This window comes from Haliotis cracherodii, unplaced genomic scaffold (assembly GCF_022045235.1).
Source record: "Haliotis cracherodii isolate W230 unplaced genomic scaffold, xgHalCrac1.p SCAF_4, whole genome shotgun sequence".
Classification (NCBI taxonomy): domain Eukaryota; kingdom Metazoa; phylum Mollusca; class Gastropoda; order Lepetellida; family Haliotidae; genus Haliotis; species Haliotis cracherodii.
Window position 1 is genome coordinate 38,554,043 of NW_027266297.1, and position 16,422 is coordinate 38,570,464.

The window sequence follows — 16,422 nt, forward strand, 5'->3', positions numbered from 1 at the left end:
TGAGATCTCTGGACGGTTGATACACAGACATGAATTCTGACAATTAACTTCGAGCAAAACGAGACATTTTTAAGCGAGGCAATTGGCAACCACTGAAGTGAGGGTTAGAGTCACAATTCGTCTTGCAGTGTTTTATAGATGTTGCAATCTGCTTATGTTTGAGCCTGAGTTTCCCGCATTAATCTATTCTGGAGAGCATAAGGGCTTTCCTCCCACATTAAGAACGCCGTGATATAACTGGAATAATGTTAAAAGCGGCGTTAAACCCAACTCACTCACTCACTTACTTGGCAGGCTGGAATTGCTTAAGTTAAAATAATACAATATGATGGAACTACTTTCGGTCTGCCTTAATGAAATGATGGTTTGCAGAGTTTTTCATCAAGATAATCAATGAGAAAATACATATTAATAACTGAATAATTTGTAGTTCCATGTCTACTTTAGATGACAAGAATAGAAATATCCTCATTATATAGTGCCACGTGTAATCTTTAATTCTTAGAGACGATTAATATCACCCTACAATTAGTGATAATGGCAGATTATTTTACGCAGATTAGATGGGTTAATATTGCTGAGAGATCTGTGAATCACTTGGATAAATCAGATGTAATCTTAGACTTTGCGTTGTGGGTATTTGAATGACCGTGAAGGATGAATAGTTCTGATGTTGGCGCTGGTTTGTTTGTTTGTTGTTTAACGGAGCACTCAGCAATATCATGTTGTTTGAGGTCACGGACATGTAAAACTAGATCTACCTCTTACTTTGGAATTATGTAGACATTGCAATTTCAAACATATGTTGTCAAATGAAGATATGATTGATTCCCGACGAGCGAGGTGCGCACAAGCGAAATAAAAAGGGGCATAACTCGGGAATGCTTAACTCTGGACAACTGTTATGTTATCTCTGCTATAGGAGTATAAATTCAATATGAATGACGACTTTATTTGTCGTGGTACATTACACTGGAGTAACCATATGTGCGCAGTTATCAATATTCAAAACATAGTTATATTTTGTGGTGATGGTGAAAGTGGCGGTTTGGGGGATTGGGGGTTGGGGGTTGGGGGTTGGGGGTTGGGTAGGGTTGTATAGTATTTATTTGAAAATATTTAGGGACATAGTTTCAAATCAAAATATCTTGTTTTGCAGCTGAATTTGAAAAATATCTAATCTCCATACAAATGGCCAAGGATTTTTTTAGTCGCTTTCATAATTACTTGTTATTTTCCTGTAAAAAGCCGTGAAGCAAGTGAAAAAAGAAGTGTGGCCTGAGGTAATGAAGCATGACGTAATTGGTAAATATGCCTCAAATAAAGCAATTGGCGAAACTGGACGCTGCAATATGTTTGTACATAGCCAAGTAAGAGTAGTTAAATACTGGATAAGGTTACTAAAAATGGAAGTATGTAGATATCCTCTTCAATGTTATAAATTGTTAAAGCAGTTGGATGATAAAGGTAAACATAACTGGATATCTGAAGTAAGAAATCTATCATTTACATGTGGTTTTTCTTTTGTGTGGATTGCACAGGAAATTGGAAACATTTAAGTGTTAATGGGAATATTTAAGCAGCGAGTGAAAGAAACTGTTTTATCTTCGTCTTTACTTAGCAATTATAGTAAACTTAAGTCACATCTTCAACAGGAAATGTATTTATCTGTCTTACCAGAGAAGTCATTAATTAGATCGTTTCGTAAATTTAGAGTCTCATTACATAATTTTAATGTATATATGTGTCGTAAATCGGCAGATATTGATGTTGTTAACAGTGTTAGTACCTATTGTGACAGAGGTGAAAGTGAAGATGAATTCCATGTCTTATTTAAGTGTAACAAGTATTCCAAGTTAAGATCTACATATCTCCCCTTCTTGAATAATAACTATAAATCTGAAATGTTAATGATAAATGGCATCAACTCACAAAATAAACATTCCTTTTTAGTGGCTACTTTTATAAAGCATGTTTTTACTATCAGATTCAAGAAAATTTAGGGACCACCTGATCCCGTTAGTCGCCTCTTAGCGTCCATTACTTCGTCTATAGCACCCTTAAGAGACCGACCATCTGATATTCGGGAGGGGGGGGGGGGGGCTTGAGATTTTTGCGAAAAACATAAATTGTCCCCCATTTAATAAAATTAATAAAAACAACACAGCTCAGAATTTTGTGTAAATAACTCAGACCTTAGTAAAAAGTCTCAACCAATATGTGGCCATCCTCATCAATAGAGAATTTAGTGAGCAAAGCAATTATCTTTACAAAGAGACATCACCACGAGAGACAATTAATGGTATTGTATCCCTTATTTATGAATAATTATTTAAAATCTTCCATTTCAAGATGCCATATCATGCAAGTCACTGTGTTGTATCCTTATGTTATCGACTCCACTTGTCCCGCTGTGATATGACTCAAACAGTTGTTGACTGTGATGTGAAATGACCATTAAGGCTTACCCTTACTGGGAGACAAAATACAACATAAACATATATATAGTTGATTGCAATAACCTGAACTGACGAGCAAAAGACACGTTACCAACTTACACTTTCGTTCCTTTAAACAGAACAGGACCAATGTCAAGGAAGATACTTGTGTGGTTAAACGACATGAATTAACAACATCATTCCAAGTTACGCCATGAGAATCAAGTTGGCCTAAAATGTCCCTCCCCTATTGCAGTTTGAGATACATCAGTTTTGGGGATAAAGGGTTTGTTTTGGCCGGCGTATGCAAGGATGGGGGCTGCTGAAAGGGCTTGCTTTAGCTTTTAGATGGTTGGACCATTCGAAAGAGAGGTGCAGAGAGGAGGCGATGCAAGAAAAGTTTGCTACAAATTTGTGATAATACGAGGCCAAACATAGGAAATGATGCATGTCATGGACATTTTAGGGGGTAGAATCTACCTCCCCTTTCTGTTTAATGTGATACAGCAAACATTCAGCGAATCTCCTCTAATCATAGGCATCAGCGCTATTAATAAATATCAATTAACATTGCCGGATTTTCTGTGGTCTTTTATCATATAAATGACTTATTGTACTGCTGTTACATATTGTTCTTTTTTTTAAATCACCTGCATCTGTACAGTTATATTTTTTACATTATTTCCATATGTCGAATTTGAAATTGGCCCAAACCCCCAACCCCATCCCACCCCGGTGCACCCAACCATCCCTCAATTCCCCCATCCCCACCACCACCACTGGCCTCTCTTGAAAGAAATACTACACTCATCCACCACACCACGCACAAAATTTACAGCCCTTTAGTCCTCACTCCCTGCGCGAATGGTAAGCTATGACCCCGTTTGCAATGACAACTGGTAACAAAATACACGCATCGTGTCAACGATCACAGCAACGCGGCCAAAAGAACAAAGACTCGAAATAGACTGCCTGATCCAGGAAGTTGTTTGATGAACACAACCTAATGTCTGAAGTATCGCCAAGAAAGTTCATGGTAAGGCTAAGCCATTTAATTTTACCAATCCATAATATAATAGCCTTGCAATTCCAAACAATCGTACTATGCCTGAAGGATAAAACAGCAAAGGTTCTCGCCAAGCAGTTATCTTCAACTTGACAGACTAATTCGGGAAGACGCATGACGATATGGAATACACTAAGGGGCATTAACGTGTTGGAAACCAACTAAAAATACCAACATTTTAGTTACATGGTATCGACCGATGTTTGTGATTACTAACTAACGTGTTACATATTATCAGCTTGGTTATGGTAGATTATGCGTAAAATCTGACCAAAGAGAAAGACATTGGTTGAAGTCTAAATTGGGGGCTCCTTTCCTATTTAGATATAGTTGCTTGTTTCTATCAAAAAAATATATTTTCAGCGACTGAGTCTTGGTCTAAGGTTGACATAAAGAACGTTAATTCTAGTTACTTTATCATTAACTACTTGCAAAAATAGATGAATAAACAGTAAAAATAAAAGTATGAGCCGTATCTGCTTTGACATGTACTGACATGTTTTTGTTTTACCTAGAAAGTACCTAACATGTACATCTTCAAACTCTAAGCCTGTCGATCATGAAGGAGTATAAACAAAATATGAGGTAATATATTTCGGTGACTCAACCCACCTAAAGCAAAAAATATTATTAACAATAGGTTTTAATGTTGTCATGCCAGAATGGAGATAAAACTGGATTTTTTTTTTCAGCATGATATTGACAAAAAACCATTGTAAGTGTAGCTACCAATTCATAGCTAATAATCATATCATTGCGAAGGTGTGTGTGGTCCTTTCAGCACTTTATCATATCAAAAAGCAACGTTAACCCTCTCAATGTAATTCGTATTCATAGAAAAAGGCGCTTATATAAATAGGAGCATTGCGCGTTGAAGAAGTTGAAGAATTTTAGGGCTATATCAAATAGTCCATAGTCATACGAAAAGAGTACCCTTGCGCATATTTCAGCGCAATGTATGAACATCCTGTTTATCTTCGATAATAATTGATTTGTTTACCTGGAAACATTCAATACTCCATTCAAACACAAATTAATTACACAGTAGAATTCATAATTCTGTTACAGAGAACGTTGTGAATATAGTAGATAAAAGCGATAAAACTCTTTCCGTATTCATAAGAATTCTTTGCCAACATGTACAGGCGCTAACAAATGCTAAGTGATTGCAAGCATACCCTTGGCCTTAACTCTGGGCCGGTATCGCCCAGTTTAGCTCAGGCTAAATTTAGATAGTTTTTTCCAAAACTTTGCACTGTGAAGACGATGCGTATGAACATCAATTTCAAACAAGCTTACAACTAAGTTTTTATGTGAGACTAATGTCACATTTAACAGTCAACAGATAAATTTTAACAGTGAACCTATTCCTACATCTTAAACACCATTAATAGAAGAGAAAAACATAATAGGCTACTGGATACGATATTCCCTTGATATGGACATGCTCAATACCATCATAAGGTTGCGAATATTCTTTCTGGGATTCGATCCTTGAAACGTCTGACCAAAATGCAAGATTAACACTCACACTTGTGAACTGGTAGTAACTTCCGAGATTGTGAATCATTACTCCAGCATAAATAATGATAGACATTTGATAAAATACCAGCACATCAAGTAAATCCTATGATTAATGTGTAACACATACGCTGAGTTGCTCTTTCCCTGTAATCCGTGTCACCTCAACCTGCTCTAGTGAGTTGGTGATAAATATAGACGGACCGCACTGCCACCCACCACTTATGACTGGTATTGCGCAGTCAGTGTGGAGAAATATCCCTCCGCTGTACGTTGCACTCAAACAAGGAAGTTATTCACAGTAACGCGTGAACTTCTAATAACTACCTTTTATACAACAGAAACATGACAAGTTTGACTATGAAATATATTATTACATTTATTACCTATTTCGTGAAGGAAAATGCATTTCTTTGAAAAAAAATCGATATTTCACTCGAGTGAAATAACATGGCATTGCGGAACTACTTTCAAAATAAGGACATGAAGATCAGTTAAAAAAAGATATCTACATTTACATATAGGAACTGATATGAAATATCACCTTTTTCGATGTACATGTCTTATTGTATGGAGTGTATTATAACGGCTATTGGTGATAGTTTATTCAATACGACACCAATGCACCAATGCATAACATCATGACGCGACACTTCCTTTCTGTTTCAAATAGAAAACATTATCAAGTAGTGTCGGCGTTATATATTGGAAGTAATGTTCTGCAAGGCACGGTAGGGTGTTCTTACTTTGTATGTTAGATCCCCAAAACACCAACATGTATCCTTTCGCTCAAACTGTAACGCACTTCTCGTATGATTCAAGCTGCGTCTGTCCTCTGTGATAGGGTCCTTGTGAAATCATCTTGACAAGGAGTGGCCACCGTGTTTGTTTGTGCCTATTTTAGGAAACCCTGTTGTGGCAAGTAAACACACTGCTGAAAAGCTTGAACTAATTATGTGTATGCTGAATATTACAAATGGTCACAATACTTATCATGTTTATTCCTTGTTGTTGATGAATACCTCCTAACCTGTGTTTACTGCATATACAAGTCAAATTACTATATTGCTTCTCTATGTTTTGAAGAATACCCCACACCCTGTATAAACAGAATATTTCAAGTCATATTACTATATTTCTTATTTGTTTGACGAATACCTTACAACCTCTGTATGGTCAATACTACATATCATATTACTATATTTCTTATTTGTTGTTTGACGAATACCTTACAACCTATGTATGCTCAATACTACATGTCATATTACTATATTTCTTCTTCGTTTGATGAATACCTCACAATCAATGTATACTCAATGTTACAAGTTATATTACTATATTTCTTCTTCGTTTGACGAATAACTCACAACCTCTGAATGTTCAATATTTCACGTCATATTACTATATTTCTACAACGACAAAATGTATGATTACTAACAACGTAATGTTATAAAGATACATGTATCCCTGTTACTGTGTAGGTCATACGTTAGTGACTATTCTCAACAAAAGTATATTCGTATGCTTTGTCGTAGGAGGCGACTAACGGGATCTGATGGTCAGGCTCGCTGACTTGGTTGATGTATGTCATGGATCCCAATTGCGTGGATCGATGCTCATGATATCAATCACTGGATTGTCTAGTCCAGACTCGATTATTTACAGACCGCCGTCATATAGTTGGAATATCGCTGAGTGCGGCGTTAAACAACAAACCAACCAACCAATCATGCTCTATCCAAACCCCCAACCTCCATCCCCCAACCCCCAACCCCGCACACTACTAATTGCAGACCCAAGTGTATTCCTCGTATATCTATATATTTCAGAGTATCTCTGTGATACCAGCATTTACTGTGAAAGATAAAGGTATCTTATGAAATGTGTCTAACTCTATCGTGAGAAGTGTGAAGAGTACCGAGGTTACCAACAGTCGGGGGATGTTCATTAAACCATTATAAGATGTCCGGGCTTAGAATCTATACCTCCACGAACAGTTGGGTAACAATTTGTCTCACACTTTAACTGGTAACAGACAGCAGTGATTAAACATATCATGTGTTTCTGCCATTTTGTACCGATACCTATACCGATACCTATGCCGTTTCACGTTGTCCATATGCCAGTTATATCCCGGCGTGTCACGCGCACGCACGCACGCACACACGCACGCACGCACGCACGCATGCACACACATGCAATACTTGTGAACGCGTGTGACGGTAAACCCCATTTCACCTCACGACATTTGCTGTCATGGCTCCCGATCAGCGATTTAACATTCATCCCAACAGTCTTCTTTTACCCGGGACATATGTCCACACAACAGCGCCGTTATGTTTAGAACCTTTGAAAAATAGGTCACAGCCTTCCAAGAAATCTATCTCTCCCCGGGAACCTGACATACCGCTCACGTAACCATGCACATAAACAATCACAAACTGTACAGTTTTTATATCGCAACTATCGAGCGCAACAAACCCGCTGTTTAACTACTGGCATAAGACGGGGACTTTATACAAGGCGGTGTGTTGAGGTAAGGGTGCGATATACCAATGCATTTATCATGTCCTCATTTCGGTTAGATGTAATTACGGGCAATTTTACACAAGAAGAAGATGTGACTTACAGATGTATAGGTAATTATAAATGAACATATTTGCTGATTTCAATGCAGTGTGTCTATTAAATTTATCCACCCTAAAACTAATGTCACTAAAATAGCGTCTAAGTATATGCATTACAATACATATATATGGATCAGTCACTCAGTCATAATTCGTTGTAGTTTGCTTTATGGTTTGGCCTTTATGGCATCTTCACCTATTGTATTGCAAACTTATTTAAAAAAAACATTTTATAGCACGTTAATGAAAGTGTTAGATGCCACAAAACTCTTGCAATATTAATTTTACATGATTTATTATTTACCCATAATACCGCTTTATCTTAAGGGGCATATATTTTATCTGTGGGATGAATACAAGTTATTTTCCATCCATAACAATGCACTAAGGGGTAAAAATGGAGTGAAACTAGTACTTCTCTTTCCAAATCAGATTAAGTATATTGACATCCAAACGCCCACCGAACCCCCCGCCCCTCCAAAATCATCCTCAAACACTAACGTTCAGCCAAATGGTCAACGTTCAGTAACCTCAGCAGAAACATTGGAATTTAATACATGCACATCTTTTACATAAATGTTGTGTTTTATTTATTCCAGACAAGATGAAATGTAGTGGACCCAGGGCACCGTCACCAACTCTCCTTGTAAATACTGTGCTGCATGTCCTTCTCCTCTACCAATATGGTAACATTATCTAATTTTTAGATGGCATAAATTAAACCCGGGGAATGGGTGCGTGGTTAGGATTTCGGGTTGGTGCAGAGTAGTGATATTTGTTAGAGACAAAACACTTTTGGTCACTGCTTGAAGACAAAAACAATTCTCCTGAAAGATGAAACATTATTTATTTCTATTAAAAATGTATATTTTATTGAGGTGAAACAGGTGAAACAAAGTGATTTTTTAAGTCTTATTACCACAGTGCAAATTGTATGGTTTTCAATTCGAGAACGCAATACCTACCTCATACCACATCAAGTGAGAAAGAATATTATATTAACATGTTGACAAATGCATATCACGTGTACTCGAACTGGAGCTGTTAAAGATTCATGGTTTCCAGATTTCATTACACCCAATAATTTATTAATACATATTTTGACTTTATGTTTATAACAATCTATCATCCATTTTTACATGACAAATTCCACACTACTTGTGTAATGTAATATACCATATTTATTTTATAAACATTGCACGTGAATGCCATCTCTAGTGTTCAGATTTGGGTATATTAAAGAAATATACAACGAAGATATTTGAAACTGCAATCAACACCCTATTATAAACACATATATGTAATGTATTGTTTAGGCCGAATGCATTTCGCTCTCAAGTAACTTTATCTCAAAATATGTCAAATTTAGTAATACCAAATTGTTGTCCCAGTTTGGGACTTATAGATAGTTTCAATGATAATTCTATCGTATTTTGAAGGCGACACCAAGTGCGTGTACAAAACTCGCCGACTCTTGAAGGATGGCTGTGTGAACTACTGTCCCGAGGAACAATGTCCCGAGGAATGTTCCTACTGTGACAGCGGCTTCTATGGGTCTGACTGTACACGGAGCTGCCGAGGACACTGTTTGAATGGAAGGTGTGCCCTACTGGCCAATGGTAGAGCCGTCAACTGTACGGAGGGTTGTGTGGAGGGGTGGCGGGGGTTAACGTGTAGTACTAGATGTAAGTATCCTTGTCGGGAGTGTGGGAGATACACTGGTGATTGTGTGGGGCGATGCAGGGATGGTTTCTACGGACCTGGGTGCTTACAGCGATGTCCATACACCTGTTCCCGATGTGACAAAAACAGTGGAGTATGTTTGCCTAACACTTCCGTTGATGCAGACCTATCGCCGATAAAACACAAAATGACATTAAGCCTGACACATGGTAGTGACATGACTCACAGCAGTCACAAAGCAGGTGAGGGGTTTTGCAAGAAATCTATTTAATGTATATTCATAAAAAATATAAACACACATATCAAAATATATTTTGCAATCCGTAGTTCTTTGTTCCTTAGTGTCTACTTTTGTAAGAGTGAGTGAGTTTGGTTTTACGCCGTTTTTAAAAATATTCCGGAAAAATCACAGCGGGGGCTTCACGCATTGTACCCATGTCAGGAACCGAACCCGGGTCTTCAGCGTGACGAGAGAACGCTTTAACCACAAGGCAACCCTACCGCCCATACTTTTGTAATACATAACTGAAGATACATATCATCATGTATCAACATACTTAATTTCAACACATGCAATGTGTTTGTACTGTAAATATGTTTCAGAGTTACATCAACACCCTGCAATGACGTCAACACCCCATGGTGACAGTTGGTCATTCAACTCACAGGTCTCCACTAGCGTTGCTGTATTATCTGCAGTAATTACTTTTATTGTCATCAGTTTCACCATCTTCAGGTATGTCTATACTGGCAACACAACGAAAAGTAGAAACAACACAATTCATTTGCATTCATTAGATCACACAATGTCTGGACTAAATTCATTCAGTTTGCGAGCAGCAGGTGATACCTCCTGACCCTTTGGAAAGACCCCAACTGGGATTCTAGTACGGGATATGCCCCAAACATCATTTTCATTTCAGATGCGTTTATTTACGTGCTATGAAATAATTGTAATGTTGTCGACAGCTGAGGAAAACAACATTCATTCACTATTCTGAAAGTGAGAGATTGATATACATGTATGCTTTGTCGTTCATTACTATACTGTATAGTTATTAATTACCACAACTGCACTGGCTTTAAAAATCACAAATATTGAAGAAAATCTATTTGCATCTACACGTTGTCAAATGAATGAAAAGCGACAAATCTGTCTTTTGCCATTACAGCAGTGGCATCCCTAGATGATTTTGAGGTTAATAAGAATATAATGTTGAACCTTGTGATAGGATAATTTAATTTTTTTATTCTTTAAAGTGTGTAATCATACACTTTTTTACAGGGTGAAAGTGACCATGCCACAGAAAAAGAAATGGGTTCTGTTAGGAAACTCCCCAGACACGGAGAGTCTAATCGGCTCCCCAAATTCAAAAGTGATGGGTTGTAGGATCCATAATTACTGATGTATATCCTGTACCGTAAAATTCATCATTAATAAAGGAATGTGTTTGAAAACGTCCTCAAGTTGTTTTTTTCCATCCTCGGAAGGTCACAGACCCCCTGCTCCTTATAATAATTGGGGGCACGGGTGGCCCAGTCGTCTAAGGCGTCGCGATTCGCTGTGCAGAGTTTCGTCCCTTAGGCACGCCAGAAACCTATGATTGTGGGTTCGAATCCCGGTTCGCCCCGATTATGTTTCTAGGGTTCTCAGCACCATACCAGTGCTCGTGGGTTTCACCGAAGTGGTAAACGTCTGAGACCTGCATCACTTCGGGCTTTCCTCCCACATGAAGCTGACACGCCATGATGTGACTGGAATACTGTTAAAAGCGGCGTTAAACCCAACTCACTCACTCACTTAATATACTGACTTGTCACAGCTAAGTTGATATTGTTACATCATGTATATGGCCACAACACGATTTCACGATTATAAGGCAATTCCTTCTGTGTGTTAGATCGGAATAATGCCCAGTGATGACACAACGATGTCTTAAAGTGAGTGAGTGAGTGAGTGAGTCTAGTTTTACGCCGCTTTTAGCAATATTCCAGCAATAGCACGGCGGGGGACACCAAAAATGGGCTTCACACATTGTACCCATGTCGGGAATCGAACCCGGGTCTTCGGCGTGACGAGCAAATGCTTTAACCGCTAGGCTACCCGACCGCCCCACGATGTCTTCAATCAATTAGGACATAAACCAACAGAGTTTTGAAATTTGATGTAGTTATCCTGTAGATTAGAAGCCTCTTATTTTAATTTGGAACCGAGCGCTTTAGCAACGCGTTATTACACAGGGAACAAAGGTTCTCTATCTCAGAACATTCTGAAAAGGGATAACAGGTAGTTGTATATGCAACAAATATTTTTAAAGTTCAATACCCACAGTCTCCTCGAGTTCAAAAGAAGTGTTCAAAACACTTAGTTTTTCACAAGGAAGTTGACAAATAACGCTCCTAACGTAGCCCAAAAATATATGTTATAATTTCATCGCAACCTGCTTCACACTCTTTGGACTCATCAAGTCATTTCTTGGAAATGGAATATATTTCCCTTTGCAGAGATAATGCTTATCTCTAACAAACGTTTTTAATCAACATTCTACTAAGTATTTTAAATGTTAGCCTTATTCGTTAGTTGGCAACTACTCCCGGTAAATAATACAAGTTAAAAATACATGCCTCTCCTTCCGAAACAGGGATATGGCAGAACTTGACCTACATCACGGATACTCACACCTCACACTGACAATGTTGTTGTTTACATTCTCCGTGCCTCTCAGACAAGTAACGCGAAGCAGGATGACATCTTGATCTATGATGTGATTCAACATTAATTTGTAGACTTACTGGGAACAAGCCTGCTTGTACAATATGTATATCAATGGATATAAAGGAAATCTGGAGTGTGAATGAACAGCCGCTTTTTAGGCTGCAGACAAGCGGGCTATTTAGACAGGAGGAATCTGATTTGCCCTGTCAATTTCAAGATTTCAAGTATTCAACGTCAGCGTGTAAATAAAAAATGATGTGACAGTTGTGGACAAGAAACAGTGTTTCGTGTATGATTTGCTTAATTATACGTGTTCTGAAATTAATTTCACCAAGTTTGATAAGTTGTTATGATGGAATCCCTGTGCTGTGTGTTCAGTGATATCGGGACATTGTTTTCATGGCCTTTCGAAGGGAGGAGTGTTTTCTTATGGGCTTTCAAATCCCCTTATTCTTACGGCGGTGGTTGACAGAGATGGCAATGAATATCGATCTCAAAAAGGTTTGCAAACAACATGTTGTCATGAGTTGACTATTTTTAAACACTTTTTTATAATGTTATGTTTTGCTTTCATTGTTGGCTGTTTCAATGACGAAATTGCCTGTTACTTGTCCCTAACTGAACCATAAACATTTCATTTATATGCCAAATATTTGCCTTGGTAAAGTCTTGTAATCCCATCATTGAAACAATCAGCCCCGAACATCATATCGTCGCCGAAAACATACGACTGACTGACTGAGTATGGTTTTACGCAATATTCCAGCAATATCACGGCGGGGGACACCAGAAATGGGCTTCACACAATGTACCCATGTCGGGATTCGAACCCGGGTCTTCGGCGTGACGAGCGAACGTTTTTACCACTAGGCTACCCGACCGCCTATTAGACACGAGGCTGCCTATTAATTTCACGTGTGTTAGGGACCTGGCTTGGCTTAGAGGCTTAGTGTGTAATAGAAATAATATCGATACCTTTTAAGTTCTAAGTAGAGTATGTGACACGTGTATAACATGTTCCCTAGTACTGACACGTGTACGTCATGTAGTATAGTATGTGACACGTGTATGACATGTTCCCTAGTACTGACACGTGTTCGTCATGTAGCATAGTATTTGACATGTGTATGACATGTTACCTTTTTTTTGACTCGTGTACGTCACGTAGTAGAGTATGTAACACGTGTATAACATGTTCCCTAGTACTGACACGTGTACGTCATGTAGTATAGTATGTGACACGTGTATGACATGTTCCCTCGTACTGACACGTGTACGTCATGTAGCATAGTATGTGACACGTGTATGACATGTTACCTTTTTTTTGACTCGTGTACGTCACGTAGTAGAGTATGTGACACGTGTATAACATGTTCCCTAGTACTGACACGTGTACGTCATGTAGTAGAGTATGTGACACGTGTATAACATGTTCCCTAGTACTGACTCGTGTACGTCACGTAGTAGAGTATGTGACACGTGTATAACATGTTCCATAGTACTGACACGTGTACATCATGTAGTAGAGTTTGTGACACAGTGAATATCAAATTACTCGGATAATATCAATCTGTCCACCACTACACATGTCAATATGCACTTCATATGATATATACTCCTATAAATCTACCCGATCACAGCGTGGTATAATGGGATTGTCCATATATACGAAAGAACAAGGGTCCGATTCCATATCAACCGACAAATCCAATACTGTTTTTGATTTCTCTGATGAAATGTCCTAAATTAAAGGACATGGGAATTTCTATAAACATGAACATACCATTTTTAAAAGTTTTCCGAAGTATCTGCACTTGACGTACATTTCAAATGTATTGTTACCTCTGAAACTGAAAGTATGACTATCCATATCATTATTATGGTTTATAAATGATTAACAATTAGTTTTGTTACTGAGTGCGGTAGGTTTAGGTAATTCACTATATGGAGTTTAGGCAAACAAAAGATTGAGATTGAATTGCTTAATAGATTGATCGTTTTTCGTTCAGGCCACACTCATCCTGGTAAAGCAGCCAATACCTACTTGGCAATGTCACGACAAAATAATAGGTTTTCCATCTGGGTTCATAAACGGAAGTGAACGAGCAACTCAGAAGGGGACAGTGTGATTTCCCCTTCCCATTAACACGCCTATCACTTATCATTAAAATAATATATAAGATATTCGTTGGGGTTCTTGGCTCTTGGCACAATTATGTATAAACATTTATTTCTATTTAAAAAATAAACAACAGGTACTATGATGCTGAAGCTTGAAAATACACGACAACAAATGTGCTATGTATAGAAAAGAAGTCACTTATCAACCATTACTCACCTACCTTTGCCGACGGAAAGTAAAAATACGTAGAAATAACAAAGTTGCTTTCGCTATTTATCAAGAATTGGACACAAATAGTTACATGTATAACACGCAGAGGTATAACATTACCCTTTCAGCCCAGTTATGTGTACCTCCGGTAATGTAATATCTGCACCTGTTCAAGGAGCCGTAAACCTGTTGTCATGTAACGAGGTGAGTCGTCGCGTTGGTGGAGTACTCAGTCCCATTGGCGTATCCTGGTGTTAAATCTCCATTAAGCCTAATCATGAATATGTTTATGTCGACTACACCCGTGAAACACCCATGTCTCTTTAGTAAAACGGGTGCACCGTGTAATATGTACGTTCAACAACTACCGCGATAATATGTGAACTTTGTGAATAGGCCATGTGTTACTCGTGACCAAGTCTTCTCGGCCGTGTCACATTACATGTTGTAGAGTCACATAAGAGACAATCAAAAAAAGGTTTTGCATTCATTTAGTCGTTAGGGATAACGTACTTGAGAAGAACAACAACATTCTTAACAAACAGAGAAAGCGAAATTAAATATCCTGTTGAAATAGTCGTCTCAAATGAAACCATATCGTATCTCTAAGCTCCCGTGGATGATTGCTGAGTCAACACAACATTATTGACATTGATTACTTTCTCCTTACTTCCAGTTATTCACACAAAAACTCGATATTTCGAATTGTTTTCGTTGCTTCGCTTATTTTTCTCGTTATTTCGATTATTTTCTCGCTGCGTGGACTTTTTCTCGTTATTTCAAGTTTGTTTCAAAAACTTCATATTTCGTTGTTTTTTCTTGGTTTTTCTCGTTACCCCGATTATTTTCTCGTAATTTCGCTTATCTGTCTATTTATATTTATTTAAAAAACTCGAACTTTCGAGAAAATAATTGAAATAACGAGAATATTTTATTTTATAACAAAACAATAATGCTACCAAAGTGGCACCATTAGGCTTTCATATAAAACAGCATTATTTCATATTATACTTATCTGCCCAAACCTCGATGAGATTCATTGTTCATAGTAATGACACATGTATTAAAAGCATAACATAAAACAAATGCATGAAATATAAAGCACGTGTTCAGATGGTAGACTTTCCCATGGATTCATAAAATAAACTGTGAGGATCAAACAGTGCTCAAGCTAAATCATGCAGCGTTTATCTTTAGTATTATATAATTATTTGCTGTTATAGGTTAATTTTGAGGGGAGAGGGGCTAAATATACCTTATTTTACTCCATTGTAATAGATCTGAATCCCCCAAACACTGACAAGTTCACGCTTCAACAAGTGTGCCACTCCCAGTGTCTCGCAGTGCCATTCTGTATGTTGCTGGTCATGTACTGTATACTGCGCTTGATATACAGTGTACTGCACTTGATACTGGGTTTTTACATCATTGCGATGGATATCATGCTGTTTATGGCATATAATGATCTCCTTACCTTAACTATCAAGTTGAGCCGGTATTCTCCACGTTTTGAAACTTCCCTCTTGACTTCGAATATGGATATTGATAGACACAGCTCATCGCCAACACGACACTAAAAATAGAAACGGCTTTTACGTTGCGCTTTCCATTTTGAAAAATTAAAATGTTGGATGAAAAGGTCCAAGCCAGCTTTGTGTAACAGTAAAGTAGGTACATTTAAATCTCTGATCATTCATACTGCCATCAAATACATCCTATTTCCATATTTCCACAATATCAAACACATATATGTCGTAATCAATCAGTTATCAACAATGTCAGTTTAAACTTGTAATGGCTGACGAAACTAAAACAGGGCAAATATATTATTGCCTCCATTGCTGAAGCTGTGTAAGGTGTACCCGAGTTAGAAAAGGCCTTCAGCAACCCATGCTTGTCGTAAAACACAACGGTGACTGTCGTAAGAGGCGACTAATGGCATCAAGTGATCAGGCTCGCTGACTAGGTTGATGCGTAGATCACTGCTCATGATGGCAATCACTGGCTTGCCTGGTTCAGACTCGATTATTTTAAGACCG

At 38.0% G+C, this 16,422-nt stretch overlaps 1 protein-coding gene and 1 long non-coding RNA gene across 6 annotated transcripts in view; one reads left to right on the plus strand and one right to left on the minus strand.

Moving 5' to 3' along the window:
* Positions 1-16,422, minus strand: part of LOC139478547 (uncharacterized) — a 31,792-nt gene that overhangs the window by 11,559 nt on the left and 3,811 nt on the right. Inside the window, exon 2 of one of the 3 annotated variants that reach the window (XR_011654314.1) lies at positions 15,858-15,956. This is a non-coding gene — a long non-coding RNA (uncharacterized lncRNA). Of the gene's footprint in view, positions 1-5,155; positions 5,240-5,771; positions 5,880-15,857; positions 15,957-16,422 lie in introns of those variants that run through there. The other 2 variants (XR_011654313.1, XR_011654315.1) reach the window with 2 other exon arrangements.
* On the plus strand, positions 3,388-10,762 carry LOC139478546 (angiopoietin-1 receptor-like). 3 transcript variants are annotated; one of them, XM_071261047.1, is made up of 5 exons: positions 3,388-3,474; positions 8,252-8,338; positions 9,092-9,577; positions 9,939-10,071; positions 10,621-10,762. In XM_071261047.1, the coding sequence occupies exons 2-5, from the start codon at positions 8,257-8,259 to the stop codon at positions 10,739-10,741; spliced, it is 822 nt and encodes a 273-aa protein (XP_071117148.1). In that variant the 5' UTR covers positions 3,388-3,474; positions 8,252-8,256; the 3' UTR covers positions 10,742-10,762. The 3 variants fall into 3 exon arrangements, with proteins under 3 accessions (XP_071117148.1, XP_071117147.1, XP_071117146.1); XM_071261046.1 differs by lacking the exon at positions 3,388-3,474 and adding an exon at positions 5,693-5,756; XM_071261045.1 differs by lacking the exon at positions 3,388-3,474 and adding an exon at positions 7,495-7,561.